We start from the raw sequence: 15,479 nt of genomic DNA, 5'->3' as shown, positions 1-15,479 counted from the left end.
TAACAATATTTTTTCTTATCCAGATAACATCATTTTATCACAAAAAAAACCACTTGATAACAATATTCTTCGTGTCACGTTTAGAAACATGAGAATGTTGTTTTAATCTTTTAAAGGCTCCCTTTTCTTTCCTGCTCTCATCAGTATAAAACAAGCCACACCAAATGAGAACTGAGTCACAAGTCAGTATTGCCCTAAGCATGGCACCACAGAAAGGATGAGGGTTTTCAGACTAAAGGTTACTAGACTATAGTCAAAGTCAGTATCTGTCGGTATTGCTGACACTGGCAAAATAAAAATCAAAACATTAAATTACGTTTTACTGGCTAAATTATATTTTTTAAACAGCAAGTGTACCAAAAAACGATCTATCTGCAAAACAGCTCATGAGAACAAGCGCTTACCAGGGTGTAACAATAACCAGATACTACAGGTTCTGATAAGAACTACATATTCTGAGCTGGTCCACTGCCATCATTGAAGAAACCAAGGCAGAAAAAACTCAGTGCTTCTAAATAACACTGCAAGCATGAGTCTAGAGCCCACACTTGAGAATTTACTCCAAGTGCCACTGTAAGCTTACAGAGTGCTCTGCCTACAGACACGCAGAGAGAAGTTAATATGACATAGTTAGAGTTAGACACAAGACCAAACTCATCAGTAAGCTAGTGGTTTGAGGGGCTGGTCTAAGATCTTTGGAAGAATGAACCTGTGTTGGTAGTGACGAGGAGCACAGCCTCCAGACCCACACGGCCTCGGTTCCACTGCTACGCTGCTGCTCACCAGCTCTGTGGCCCCAGACAAGTGATCTGAGGTTTGGATGCATTCGGTTACTCACGTACACAATGAAGACAGTGGCTGTGCCTTTGGACTTAACCTTTGCTAACTTCTTGGACTGCACCTACACCTCAGTAAGCTCAGAACTGTCAACACGGCCTGGAAAGATCTCAATAAAATATTCCAGAAACCATGAAATGAGATTCCATTTTATTTCTGTTCTAACTTTTAGAATACTGAGAGATTTCATTTCCCAGGCTTGCCCTTCCCTGAAATGGGTACAATAAAGCCCGTCTGTGGAAGGGGTATACAGTTGAAACAACCTGCCAAAGTCCTGGGAGCAGCCTTAGTTCACAAAATGTTTCACAGATTTGCACCAGAGACTGTCAGACTTACTGTTCGGAGTCATAGTAGTCCATACGCTTCTTTTTCTTATTATAAGCTGCAACTCGGAAGGGAACTATTTCCAAGGTGATGAGGCCCGGGGCCATTGTCAGCACTTTGGCGCCGTGAGTTGGCTCATAAAGATCCTTCCCTGTTTCTGGATGAGGCATGCCAGCAGGGTCTCGTCCAACAATATAGAAATTCGCTCCTGCAACCATCCGTGCTCTGCAGTGCCACTGGACCTAGAGCAAAAGTTTTCTCATTTAGGTAACCATGCTTTTGTGACACTAACTACTTACAAGTAGTAAACAGAAAACAAATACAGATTTTTTTTTTAATATAATCACTACTCTCCAGTAGGAAACCTCTCCAAATTGCTCCATTTCAGAAAGCCAGAAATAAAATTAGCAAAGTCAAAAAAACCCACAAAATTCTGGATATACAAATGTAAATGGATGAAATGAACTGATACATGGTTAACATACTAAAGGTAAGTAAATGTACATTTGTGTATATGACTTCACACAACAACCACAAGATTAGATCAAGTTGCAGTTGGCCCACAAAGAAAAGACCCATCGGGGTTCCCAGACAAAGGTACTGCTACGTCCTCAATGCCGAATCTGGGTGCTGGTTAACCAATGCAGAAGTTCATTGAACTGAATGAAGCACACTAACAGTTTATGAACTTTACCAGGTGAAATAAAAACCGAATGAAAATTACTTAAATTATGTGAAAAGTTCACACGAGCAGTTATGGAGAAAAATCATGTCAGTGACTACTACTCAAGGATACCAGGTAAGAACAAAGCAAGAAGCTAGTTATAGACAGACACGCCATGTCCATGCCTGGCCTTGACATGTCTGGCCTTGACAGCTATACTCTCATATTAAGACCTTTTTCTAAAAAAAAAAAAAAAAGAAAGAAAGAAAGAAAGAAAAAGAAAGAAAAATCAAGCCAGGCTAACATCCAGAAGAGTGCAACTTCAGCACTTAAAGGGACGCAAAGAGATCATTTCCGGCTCAACATTCCCATTAAAATTTCATTTCAAGTCCACATAAGTGAAGTGATTTGGCCACAAAGTTTAGGACAAACACTGGCATAGTTTCCCCTTCAGCATGAGGCTCCACTACTGAATGATTTATAGAAGTGTCATGGCTCTACGAAAACAAATGGTATAAATGATGATCACTACATATAAACAATCAAAACATGTTTTTTCATTTTCTTTTTGGTAACATACACATAAATTTTTAAAATCAAGATAAAATTTGGGAAACACAAATTGCCTGAGCTTAAATGGGTCACCCTGAGGGTTTTAACTTTTTTGAGTTGTTCCTATCGGCATTCAGTATCATGTTTCTGAGCAGTCCACATGGACTGCTTTGTCTGGCCTCTTTAATTTTAGACAGCATGTAATGTTGCCATTATTTCCAGGTCATTTAGATTTCTGATGACAGATGACAATGGTTGGCTCTTACTACACTAGCCTGGTCCCCATTGTATTTACTCAGTCAACATTTTTAGTGGAATCAGTTTTCATAATCTTATCTCACAAGAGTTGTACGAAAAATCAATAGATGGAATGTGTAAGGACTTATATGTACCTAATCCCAGTAAATACACAGCAAATGTTAGCCATCACTATCTTCATTATGTCATTCCCCTTTCTATCACTATTTATTTTTCCCACAGTTAATCATTTACCTTGATTTTTTTTCCCATGTGCTTAGTTTTCTAGAAACCTGGGCTTTGTATGTACCTTGTTGTATCCTCCTTCACCTGCAATGTGTTGAATATCATTCCTATCCTCCCTTGCAGTATGGCAACAGGTGCCTGAGCTGTGGCCAAAGACATGCAGTGCCACCCCATTAAAACACCTCCCTGGCCCTGTGCTAGTTCTCTTTCCCAAAGTGTTAACAACCACACCTTTTACTGGCAGCTCTGCTGCTGCTTGCACTGAGCTCCCATCCTCCTGAATGAACAGAATGGCAAAGCATGTGTTCCCTCTGTAGCCACTGCCTGTTCCACCACTCACTCTCACATTCAGCTCTCATGATGAAAATACGGGCACTCCCTGTGCCCTACGAGGCATACACACACTTACAAGCTCTGCTAGTTCGGCCTCAGAATTTTCATCAGCAGGTCATTCGGAATTATATCACAAGCTAATCACTTGGCAACTTTATTTGAATGGAAAATCATTTCTGCCTCAGGCAAACTGGAAGCTGACCACATGGAGTTAAATCAAAAAAGCAGTCTAGGTTTCCTGAAGGTAATTGAACTTCATCTGCTCCTTAAGTGTTTATGTCTATCATTCAAGAAACAAAAAGGAAGTGAGCAAGGAACGGATGGCTTAATTTCAATGCAGAAGGGAGTTCAGATCATTTTCTCCAACCCCCTTTACCCTTTTAAAATGACAGGAAACCGAATCCCAGCAGAGGGAAGCACCTCGCTGGGTCCCAGAGCATGTGGCGGCGGTGACCAGCTCTCATTTTGAGTCTTGCTGGCATTCTCCTGCAGATGACTTGAATTATTCCATTTCATACTTTGGTAACAGGCTCTCCGTTGAGCATATTTTTACAATTTTAACAGACATAAACAAAACATGTAACTCTTCCAAGAACGCATGTTTTGAGTCAACGCATAACCTACTGAAAAGTTAATATGCTCTGGTCTAGAGAATGCAAGCCAGCCTACAAAGAGGTGGAGTGGGTAAGTTAGCCTGTCCTAAAGCTGAATCCTGGCTTTGTCCCTTGTGGATGGAATATTCATTCTACTAACATAATCTAACTCAGAAGGTTCAGAATCATAATACTTAACATATAAGGTGTTACCATCGTTTTGTGAGATAGCTCCTGAACTGAGCTAACTGCTTCCAAGCTAGAATTTCTAAAGAAAATTCATTCTTTCTCTGGAAAAGGCTGGCATGCTACCTAGTCATAGTTCCTTTGTCAATCTCCCCAGCAAACTAAAGATGTATGATTTACCTTTCAAAGACCAGTGGCCAGCGTGGCATCTGGAACACTGAATGCATCCTCAAGGAGGAGCACAAGATGACTTCCCAAAGCTTATTAGAAAAGCTTCAAAGAGTCTTTAAATGGCCAACCTAACGAGACATGACTGATTTTCTACTTTTACTTGTATCTATAACCAAATAGCAAATAACATTGTCGTTTTCTGATTATAAAAGTAATTTAATTCATATGTGCAAGCACTGTGGGTTGCCTGTACAACAAATGACTTCTCTTGGCCCAGATCCCTCTATTCTTTGATGACAGAAATCTCCTCACTCTGTAAAGAATGAAAATGCCAGGTTTTTGCTTTCTCAGCCTTCCTTGCCACACAGCAATTAATGGAAACCCTACTGAAAGACTCGCCTCCCTAATGAAACTCTCTCAACTTTCACTTCTCAGACAATGCCTCTATTTCACCTTTTTTTTTGTTTATAATCTACCAAATACTGTATTTTAGATTATCTTTTTTTTCTTTTCTTTTTGTTTAATTCAATAATTACATTGTATTATGTGACACAGTTACATAGGTACTGGGATTCTCCCCACCCCTCCCCACACCCTCCCCCCATGGTGGATTACTCCACCTTGCTGCATAACCATAGTTCAAGTTCAGTTGAGATTCCCTCTTTGCAAGCATATACTACACATAGAGTCCAGCATCTTATAGGCCAGTCAAGTTCCTCAGCTTCTTAGGGACACCCTGTCTGTTCACCTTTATTTTTAAAAGATATTTTGCTTCAGTACTGAATTCTAGACTACCAGGTTGGTTTTTTCTTTTCTTTTAATTTCCTCTTAAAGATGTCACTCCATAGCTTCTGCCCCCTACTGCTGGGGAAGCCAGCCCTTGTGCCCACTGCTGCCCTGCAGGAGCACTTCACTCTGGCTCTCCCCCTCTGCCCCTCAGCAGCCTGCAGCAGGTTGGCCACAGCACGTCTGCCTGTGACTTTTCTTCAGATCTGTCCTTCCTGAGATTGCCTACACTTCTTCAATGCAGGGGGTGATGCCTTTCCCCAGTTTCAGCCATTACTTTCTTCCAAGACATTTTCTCTCCATTTGCGCCCTCCCCCTTTTCCTTTGTCCTGTCAGAAATCTTAGAATACATATGAGAGCAGTTCAAAAAGTCTGTGGCAAAATGGAATTACAAGTTTATGTTGGTTTTTTTTTTTTAATCTGAAATCCGTGCAGTTTTTTCATGATACACATTCCTAGGAACTCTGAGGAATCCTGGCCCCTTGTCACTAAGACTCTGCTTCTTTTTTCCCTATTTTCTTGCCTTTTCCTTCTAGATAATCTTTTTAAACCTAACTTCCAGAATTATCTACCTTTTTTCCTCTTGGTCTTCTAAATCTTATCTGCTTATTATTTTACACAGGACCCTTTTTTAGTCCTCCAACTTCCTTTCAATTGTTTTGATTTTTTTTCTATTACTGTGGATTTTCTATCCACAGGTACCTTCATTTAAGATGCTTTAAAGCTCTTATTGGCTAACTCCAACATCAGCATCATCTCAAAACATGTTTGTTAGCAGCAGATAATTTACTTCACATGATAAAACATACTCTCCTGCTCCTTCACATTTCTAACCACTTGTAATTATATACTGAGCCTGTGGATATTTTAAGGAGCCTGCAGTTTTCCTGTAGAATGAGAAGACTTTATCCTAGCTGCAGCTACTCCCTGGCACCTCTCTGTCTTTCTAAGGCTTGATCATGGGCCTTGCTGGGAGGGTCCAGTCTAGCTCTCTGCGCCAATCCTCAAATCTATTGCCCATCACTCAAAAGTCATCCTTCAATACTGCTCAAACATACTGAACTCTCAGTACACCCCCTTTTTGGAGAACACAATGCTAATTTGCTCAACAAAGAGTATTTGAGAGACACCATATAAAGAAGACAGCTTGGCTTTTTGGTGTCAGTAGCAGCTGCGTGGGGCTATCCGGGAGCACTCTGCTCCGACAGCAAGCATCATGAGCTCAGGCCGAGCCCAGGGACCACCTAGAAGCAGCACCCCCCAACCCCTGCAGGGTGCACAACAGGCCCTGCAACTGCAGCGTCTGCCTTGCTCACCTATCCATCAGGATGTATCACCTATGCTCTGAAGGGCTGTCTCCTCTACTCAACCTGGCAGATGCCATACCGAACACACCACCATCCAGCAACAAGCACACACCCAACACCAACACCCATCCTAAGCCCCAGATCATGAAGTTCCGTGCTGTTACCTGTGAACCAGTTTTGCTCCAGGCAACCCAGAACTTCACCATCATCTCTTGAGAACTGTATCCCCACCTTTTTCAGGGCCATCAGATATCAGGAGAAGGAGGAGGGTCATTGTTGAAGTCTGTGCTTCCTCTGGCAATGCCCTCATCCCTAGGATACCCTTCTAAGTTCACTTGAACTCCTGTAAGTCTGCCCCACTAGAGTTGAATAATTTTTAAAATTTTCCTTTCTCAAATTTTGTGTAGTCTCTACCTATAAATTTCTCTGGAGTATGGCCTTTAACCCTAAGGCATGTTTCTCTGGCATCTTTGCTAAATGCCTAGGGTTTAACGAAATGTCTACTCTGGCTTGATGGGAATGCCATCCTCCAACTTTTTGAGCGAGACTCAATCCATTCTCATCCAACGTATTATAACCACTCTCAAGCAGGTCTCACAGTCTCGCCCTGGACAAATGCAGTCCAAGGCATGCTGGGAAACACCCTCAAAGTCCTGCAACACAACTGTGCAGTGCTGCCCCTCCTCTTGGGGGAAGTACTCAACAAGTCTCAGCAGCGGTGACCTCTCCAAATCTAATCTCGCCTTCCAGAACCCTTCAGGACCACAGTATTCTGTTTGGGTTCCTATAGCCTGTGCTATGGTCAGGAAATTGTGCCCTGGAAGAGACCCAGGATAGAGACAGAGGTCACTGTGTTTTCCACTTCTGAGAGATGATATTCTGGCACCACCCATCTGCCAATGCTTTTAAACAGGTGATTCATGTTCTTAATTCCACAGTTTTCAGCAAGATGGCAAGCCCAGTGAAAGAAGGCAAGTGATAGCATTTTTTGTAGATAGACCAGGCAAAAGGAACAAGAGAAAAAGACATTGACAGGAAACTGGATCAGAAATGAAGCAGTCAACACTCAAAACTAGTGCTCATATGGGATACTGGCACCACAGGTAGCAGCTTAACCTACAGTGCCAGAGCAACAGCTCTCAATTTTTCCTTCTGAACATACAGTGAAATAGGCCAGTAAAGGGTTTTTTAGGGGGATGAAATGATAATGGAAAATGGGAGTTTAAGATGAGGACCACCATAGAGAAGCTCCCAGTTAGGACTTGAGAATAAGGTCTGGATGGTGCTGAGATGGAGTCAGTAGGGAGCCGGGAGGAGGAGGGACTGGAAGAGTTCTGAATGAACTACAATCAGGAGACAACAAGGTATGGCATACGCCGACCTGGAGGGAGTAAAGTGAAGTAGCTAAATGTGAGCCACTTGGTTGCCCCTTAAAGTGGCTGGATAGGATTCTGGAGTTCATAAAGAGATGTGAATTAGAGATTGATCTTTGAGCATCATTAGATAAACAGATTTTTTTTTTTAAGATTTATTCATTTTATTACAGCCAGATATATACAGAGGAGAGACAGAGAGGAAGATCTTCTGTCCGATGATTCACTCCCCAAGTGAGCCGCAACGGGCCGGTGCGCGCCGATCCGAAGCCGGGAACCTGGAACCTCTTCCGGGTCTCCCACGCGGGTGCAGTGTCCCAATGCATTGGGCCGTCCTCAACTGCTTTCCCAGGCCACAAGCAGGGAGCTGGATGGGAAGTGGAGCTGCCGGGATTAGAACCGGCGCCCATATGGGATCCCGGGGCTTTCAAGGCGAGGACTTTAGCCGCTAGGCCACGCCGCCGGGCCCAGATAAACAGATTTAAAGCCAGAACATTAAATAGGACCACTACAAGGGTGGTATGGATACCAAGGCACAAGGCAAGGAGAAACATTCCGCTGAAACGTAGGGAAGTTATAAAGAGCTCTGATTATTTCTTTAAGAATAGGAAAGGATATGCCCCAAAAGACCGCATTTTGAAGAATTCAGCTGCCTGTGATAAGACCACTTCCCCAAGGATACCAGCGGAGAAAGCTGCACATCATTAGGCTCCCTTGCCCATCACCGTCAGCATGAAAGTAAATGCCCAGAATCATTTCGGAAGGGAGTGTGCATGATTGGTTGGGCATCTGCCCTTTCACAGGACCCAAAAATTCTACTTCTAGCAGAAACTTTCACTCATGAATAAGTCAGGAACCAAACAACTATAGTAGCAATGTTAACATTAAGCAAAAAGACTATCAAATCAAAACAACAAAAGCAGGAAACAAAATAAAAACTGCAGTGAGGAAATCTCAAGCAAACTGCAGAAAAGAGTTCTAACACTATGTCATATGTGTGAAAATAATACACAGCTCCAAAGACAAAAAGAATGTGGAGGTAACATAAGTACATTGCAAATGCCACAATGTAAGCATGAAATAGTCTAGAAAAGACAATATAAATTGTATCTGCTCAAGAAAACTGAAAAAGCATGCATATGTGTGATAAAACCATGTGTGTGTGTGTAAAAGAAAGGAAAAAAGATTCAAATTTTAGGACAGAGAATCAAGACCGCGGAATAGGGTAAGGACACATTTAAACGAAGGGAAAAACATTTTATCAGGATGAAGCACAGAGGACATATTTCAGGAAATAGGAAAGGACAGAATAACAGCCGAGGGGTACCTGGAGACTGACAGACACAGGAAAGCAGCAGACACAACGATGTGGTGTTGCACTGACTGATACTCCAGTGGCATTCAGCTAATGGTGATCTGAGCTCCACCAGCAACCAGGTGGGAACTCCGCCAGCAACCAGGTGGGAAGGGACTTTAGCTGGGAGCTCCAGAAGTGAACCCAGACAAAGAATTGTCCATCCTGCTGGTCCGTTTGATTTGACCAGGAGCACAGACAGAGCAGCAGAACCCAGAAGGGCAGTGTCAGAACAGCGTGGATTTCATAGCCCAGTCAGACCCCTAGAGCTGAATTGGGCGCCATTTTGTTTAAAAAGGCAAAGGCAAGGCAAAGGACTGAGCGTACACAGGGCTGGGAGTGAACTCATTTCTGACTCAGTGAACTGCAGCAACGTGGCAGGTTCCACCCAAGACAGGTCTGCGTAGCCCTCAGAACTAACGGCCAGCAGATCAAGAACTCTAGTAGTTGTACACTATGGCAATAGCTTTAAGACTGCAGGGGAAAACAGTGAACTGCACCTGTGCTGTGCTCACAAGAACTCACTGAGCTCCATGGGTTGCACTGGTCCCACAGGAAAATAATACCAAATAAAGCATCGTATGGGTCAAAATAGGTCCATGTGGCACCCAGACCTAACGTCCAACAGGTTCCAACAAGATCAGTCCCACCAACAACCTAATTATATAGGATACCTGGTATCTCTCTAATCCTGGGACCTGCTCCAACCGAAAGTGGGAGAAAGGTTGCAGAGACAACAGTGCAGCCTCAGCATGGCATCACAGGACGTGGAGCCTGATGAGCCAGGAGCTGGGGCTGTAAAGACCACAGTGGAAATCTGACATAAGAACCCAGACCTGGAACTCGTTGGAGGTTGTGGCACAAGTGGCTGCAAACAAAGAGTTGTATACCAACGGCAATAAGTAAAATCACATTGTAGACCTGTGGGTGACACAGCTTAGAAACCTGCCCCAAGGAGAAGACTCTGCTAACCAGAAGTACAATGACCAAGAGCAAAAGAAGAGACAAAAGCACAATGAATATTACTAAAAGCTCCCCTGCAAAGGAGCAAAATCCTATGCCAATCTCAGAGTTAACCGAGGAAGACATCGAGAAAATGGGGGACACAGAATCCATACAACTCATTTTAAAGATTCTGATCAACAATGAGAAGCTAATGCAAGAGCTCAAAGAATTTAAGGAAGCAATAAAGCAAATCAAGGCTGATACATCAGAAATTAAGAACACAGTAGAGCAAATTAAAAGTACAATGGAGAGTCTCCAAAATACAATGAAGCAAGCAGAAGAAAGAACCTCAGAATTGGAAAATATTTCCTGTCATCGGGGGAAACAAACAAAAAGCTGGAATCAGAGCTAAATCAGGCCAAAAAAAGTATTCAAGAAGTGAAAGACACTATTAAGAGCACAAATATAAGAGTTATGGGGGGCCCGGCGGTGTGGCCTAGCGGCTAAAGTCCTCACCTTGAACGCCCCGGGATCCCATATGGGCGCCGGTTCTCATCCCGGCAGCTCCACTTCCCATCCAGCTCCCTGCTTGTGACCTGGGAAAGCAGTTGAGGACGGCCCAATGCATTGGGACACTGCACCCGCATGAGAGACCTGGAAGAGGTTCCAGGTCCCCGGCATCGGATTGGCGCGCACCGGCCCGTTGCGGCTCACTTGGGGAGTGAATCATTGGATGGAAGATCTTCCTCTCTGTCTCTCCTCTCTGTATATCTGAATTTGTAATGAAATAAATAAATCTTTTATAAAAAAAAGAGTTATGGGAATCCCAGAAGGTGCAGAAAGAGAAGCTAAGTTTGCAAATGTATTTAATGAAATAATAAAGGAAAATTTCCCTAATCTAGAGAAAGAATTGGGAAACAACATCCAGGAGAGGCACAGAACTCCCAACAGGCTTGACCAAAAGAGATCTTCACCAAGACACATGATCATCAAGCTCTCTTCAACTGAACATTAGGAAAAGATCCTTAAATGTGCATGTGAAAAAAAAAATCAACTGACATATAAAGGGATGCCAATTAAACTCACAAGAGATCTCTCACAGGAAACTCTACAGGCCAGAAGAGAATGGAACGACATATTCCAGATTCTATAAGCAAAAAATTGTCAGCCCAGTATAATGTACCCAGTAAAATTCTGCTTTGTCTTTGAAAATGAAATGAAATTCTTCCACAGTAAAGTTAAAAGAACATGCTTCATTCAAGCCAGCCCTGAAAATATTTAAAGATGTTCTCTTGACAGAGAAGAGGAATAGCACCTACCAAAACCAAAGGCAAATGGGAAGAACATCCCAGTAAAATGACAACAGAAGACTAAACCAATGAACAACCCATTCCTAAAATGAGAGGACCAAAGTACCACCCATACATATTAAACTCTGAATGGAAATGGCTTAAGCTCAAACCTCATAGATTAGTAGACTGGATTAAAAAACAAAACCCATCTATTTATTGTCTGGAGGAGACACACTTCAACTAAGATCAGCGGGTTTTGTTGTTTTCTGTTGGTTTCATCTCTTCAAAACACTTTTTTCTGATTAAATCATTCAATGACACCTAGATCATGCAGTGGCATCATTTTCTTCAAGAAGGTTCTTGATTTTCATCTCTTCAGCTACATATTAGTCATTTAATAGCATGTTATTTAACTTCTTGGTGTTGTTGATTTCTTTTTTCTCCCTGATCTTGATTTTGTTTTGTGGCTCTTCATCTTAGGGGATGTATAGTAGCTGTGTAATGGAAACTGTCATATCTACTAACATGTCATTTAACTTCATGGCATTGTAAATTTCTATTTTCCTTTCTATTGTTGATTTTGTATTATGACTTTTCATTTAAGGGGAGGTACAGTAGCTGTGAAATGGAAACTAACATCCAGATGTGAGGATGCAGTGTAGTATGCATTTCTGCTTCCAGACAAAGATGGATTTACAATGAAACTGTTTACTATATCTTGACAATAGGTTCTGGACTCTCTGCCATTGTCCATGGCTGCATTGATGGACATATGAGTGTGTATGAAGAACTATATTTTAGTAATGATATAGAGGAACTAGGTGGGGGGAGGGAATTGGGGAGGGGATAAGGGAATATGGAACTGTATCATAAAATGAATAATAATAATAAAATGTAAAAAAGAAAAAAGAAAACAGGGAAAAAAATTTAGGATAATAGTTACCTGGTGGAGGTGAGGGTAGAATAGTAGCAGGTTGGGTCTGACAGGATTATACTACATGGAAGTTGCATTTTTCATTCAGTGATAATGCATGCCTTTTCATTTAATAACTTTTTCCAGTTCACATTCTTTTATTTTTCTTTTCTTTTTTTTTTATTAATTACATTGCGTTATGTGACACAGTTACATAGCTACTGGGAGTCCCCCCACCCTCCCCCCATGGTGGATTCCTCCACCTTGCTGCATTGCCACAGTTCAAGTTCAGTTGAGATTCAATGCAAGCACATACCAAGCTCAGAGTCCAGTATCTTATTGTCCATATAAGCTCAACGGCTTCTTGGGGAGACCATCTCTGGTCTGAAGGCAGAGCTGACAAAGTATCATCCCGATCAATTAAAAGCCCCAACATTTTTTTCTTTATTTTTGACAATCTTTATATAGTTAATAAAGGAACAAAGTTTCAAGGGCTACAGGAAAATGGATAAGACTATTAGTTCCACATTCCACATTTTTTTTTCCTGTATCTGGGGTAAAGAGGGAGATAAGGAGAGAAGCCCCACCTAGTCTCCCACCCATCTGAGGTGCCCGATGTGAGGCATGCTCTGAGGGTCTTGCTCAAGTGGTTTTGATAGTTCAACAGTTCTGAATTGCTGCCAGTCTCGCTATCCCAAGCATGATGAGGTCACTGCAGAATCCACTGATTGACATAGTCCACCTTAGAGTCTCCGTTTGCCCAGTTTTTCACTGCCAACATAAGGCTGGGGGGTAGTTGATTGATTTGTTCTGTCCCCTGTTGTGGTGCAGGTATCCTTTGCAGGTTCCGACAGACTGCCATATCCTCCGTGTGCACCTGGATATGCTGTCCACTGCTCTGTCTGAACCTCTGAGGAGGCTTAGCTTTCACAGTTGCGCTCCATGGTCAGACCATGGAAACTGCACTTCTCTTCCTGGTTAGGGTTCTGAGTCTGGTAGTTCAATTGGGGAGATCCCAAAAAAAGTTTTGTGTGAGGTGATCCCAGACCAGATTCTTGCATGTACTAGCAAGCACAGGGCCCAGAACAGTCCATCACCCCAATCAGCTGGTGGTTGCAACTGCTGGATTGGTTCTGTTTCCAGCCCTGTCTCCCACTGGAACAAATGGGTCTTGTAGTTCATCCTGATTCAGCCCAGCACACACTCAACTCAGCCCTCACATAAAGCAGTGGGAACTGCAGCCTAGTTGGAGCAACCCACAATAATCCCCATCAGGCCCGCCACCTGCTCTGGTTCCCGGGCGTGTCAGTATTTACCACAGACTTGTTCAGTTTGTCCCACATCCCATTTAGCTCATACATGTCAATGGGCATTGAAGCCTAGTTCAACAGAACCAACCCTATTTTCCAGCCCACACAGATACTGGTGGGTGCCTTTTTGTCTAGCCACCCCTGCCCCAGTCCTGGTTTTCATGCTCTCCAGTGGGAGTAGTAATTCTAAAAAATAACAAATAGATATGCAATAAAATCTGCAAAGAACAATTCCCAGACTAATCATACAGAGCACCATGGAAACATATTATGTATGGTTAATCTGAATTTCTACACCTGAGGTGCTTTCAAGACTTTAGCTTTAAAGATTTATTTTTTTAATTGGAAAGACAAATTTACAGAGAAAAAGAAAGAGGAAAATCTTTGGTCTGCTGGTTCATTCCCTGAGTGGCAGCAATAGCCAGAGTTCTCCTCCCAGCCTTTCTCTCCTTTTCTCAGTTTTTAAAAATTCATAAATGATGAAAAGCTTTTATGGCTCACATTTTTCAACAAAGACTTTGGGAAAGAGACTGTAAACCCATGGTGCATTAGTCAAGAAATATGAATAGGAACCAGAATGTGTCACAGCACATTAAGCGCCACCTGTGACATTAGCACCCCATTTGGGCAGCTAGTTCAAATCCCCACCACTCCACATCCCATCCCACTTGCAGATGGGAAAGCAGCAGAAGACTGTCCAAGTACTTGAGTCCCTGCCAAATATGAGGCAAACTGAGATGAAGTTCCTAGCTCCCGGCTTTAGTCTGACCCAACCCTAGAGTGGGCCAACTGATGGAAGACCTCTTTGCCTCTCCCTCTCTCTATAACTCTTTCAAGTAAATAAATAAATCTTTTTTTTTAAATAAAACTTAATAAAATCAATGTGATTAAAACTATTAAAGACCTCAAAAGGGTTCAAAGTACCATTAAAACTTGGGATCCTGTGACTTGTATAATTAGGTTCAGATCTCAAGAATTAATGTTGCCTTTGGGTTTTCAGAGATCTTACAAATAAATAATTAAATAAATATTTAAAGCTTATTTATTTTTACTGGGAAGTCAGATTTACAGAGAGAAGGAGGAAGAAGAGACAGAGAAAGATCTTCCATCTGCTGGCTCACTCCCCAAGTGGCAGGCAACAGCCAGAACTGAGCTGATCCAAAGCCAGGAGCCAGGAGCTTCTTCCAGGTCTCCCACATAGGTGCAGAGTCCAAAGGCTTTGGGCCATCCTCAAATGCTTTCCCAGGCCACAAGCAGGGAGCTGGATGGGAAACAGAACAGCAAGGATATGAACTGACATCCATATGAGATCCCATACATGCAAGGCAAGAATTTCAGCCACCAGGCTACTGCGCCAGGCCTCTTTATAAATGTTTTTAAGGAAGAAGAGGTTGATGATCTTAACAGACATGCTATGTACTGCCCCAGATTTTTACAGGCACAAAACATGAACTGGCCCAATAGATAATCTTGATTTCGAGGTAACCAGTATGTTCCTATTGTCCCTATCAAAGACATCTATCTGCTCACATTCACAAAATCAGTTTCCACCAAGGCTAACTTCTGGCAGAAGGAACTCTCTATCTCCAGCCATACATTTTCTCCAATATTTCATCATAATCCTTATTAGAATTCCATAACCCCAAGGTATAGCTGTCAGTTGTATATACCTGAATCCCATCTTCCAAAATGCATCCTATTTTCAATACTCTGATAGAATACCTTTTAAAAGGCATTTTTGTTCAATCCTTTTCAGAAACAGATTTGGCATCTAGACAGACGAGACAAATACAATTTCCTACAGTCAAATAGTATGTCACAAAGATGAAAATGTACATACACAATTTTGGTATAAGCTAAATCTTCCTCCACATTTGAGGCCTACACTCTATTCCTAAGATGAAATTTAGTAACCATGCCATTAAATCTTTACAGACTTGGAAATCAAGAACACCCTGTTGATAACCAAATAGGCTTAACAGCTGCTCATCTGTTCTGAAAAGCATTTGTGCTAAGGAAACAAATCTGGTACCAATGCTTTCTAAATGACCTACAG

At 42.2% G+C, this 15,479-nt stretch overlaps 1 protein-coding gene across 1 annotated transcript in view; it reads right to left on the bottom strand.

The window, feature by feature from the left end:
- PAPSS1 (3'-phosphoadenosine 5'-phosphosulfate synthase 1) overlaps nt 1-15,479 on the bottom strand; it is a 99,592-nt gene that overhangs the window by 15,273 nt on the left and 68,840 nt on the right. The window contains exon 11 of the mRNA XM_004594271.2: nt 1,174-1,403. Coding sequence (XP_004594328.1) covers nt 1,174-1,403 — 230 coding nt within the window. The remainder of the gene's footprint in view (nt 1-1,173; nt 1,404-15,479) is intronic.

The sequence above is a fragment of the Ochotona princeps genome, chromosome 7, assembly GCF_030435755.1.
Source record: "Ochotona princeps isolate mOchPri1 chromosome 7, mOchPri1.hap1, whole genome shotgun sequence".
NCBI lineage: Eukaryota > Metazoa > Chordata > Mammalia > Lagomorpha > Ochotonidae > Ochotona > Ochotona princeps.
This window is presented reverse-complemented; position numbering and strand designations above follow the sequence as displayed.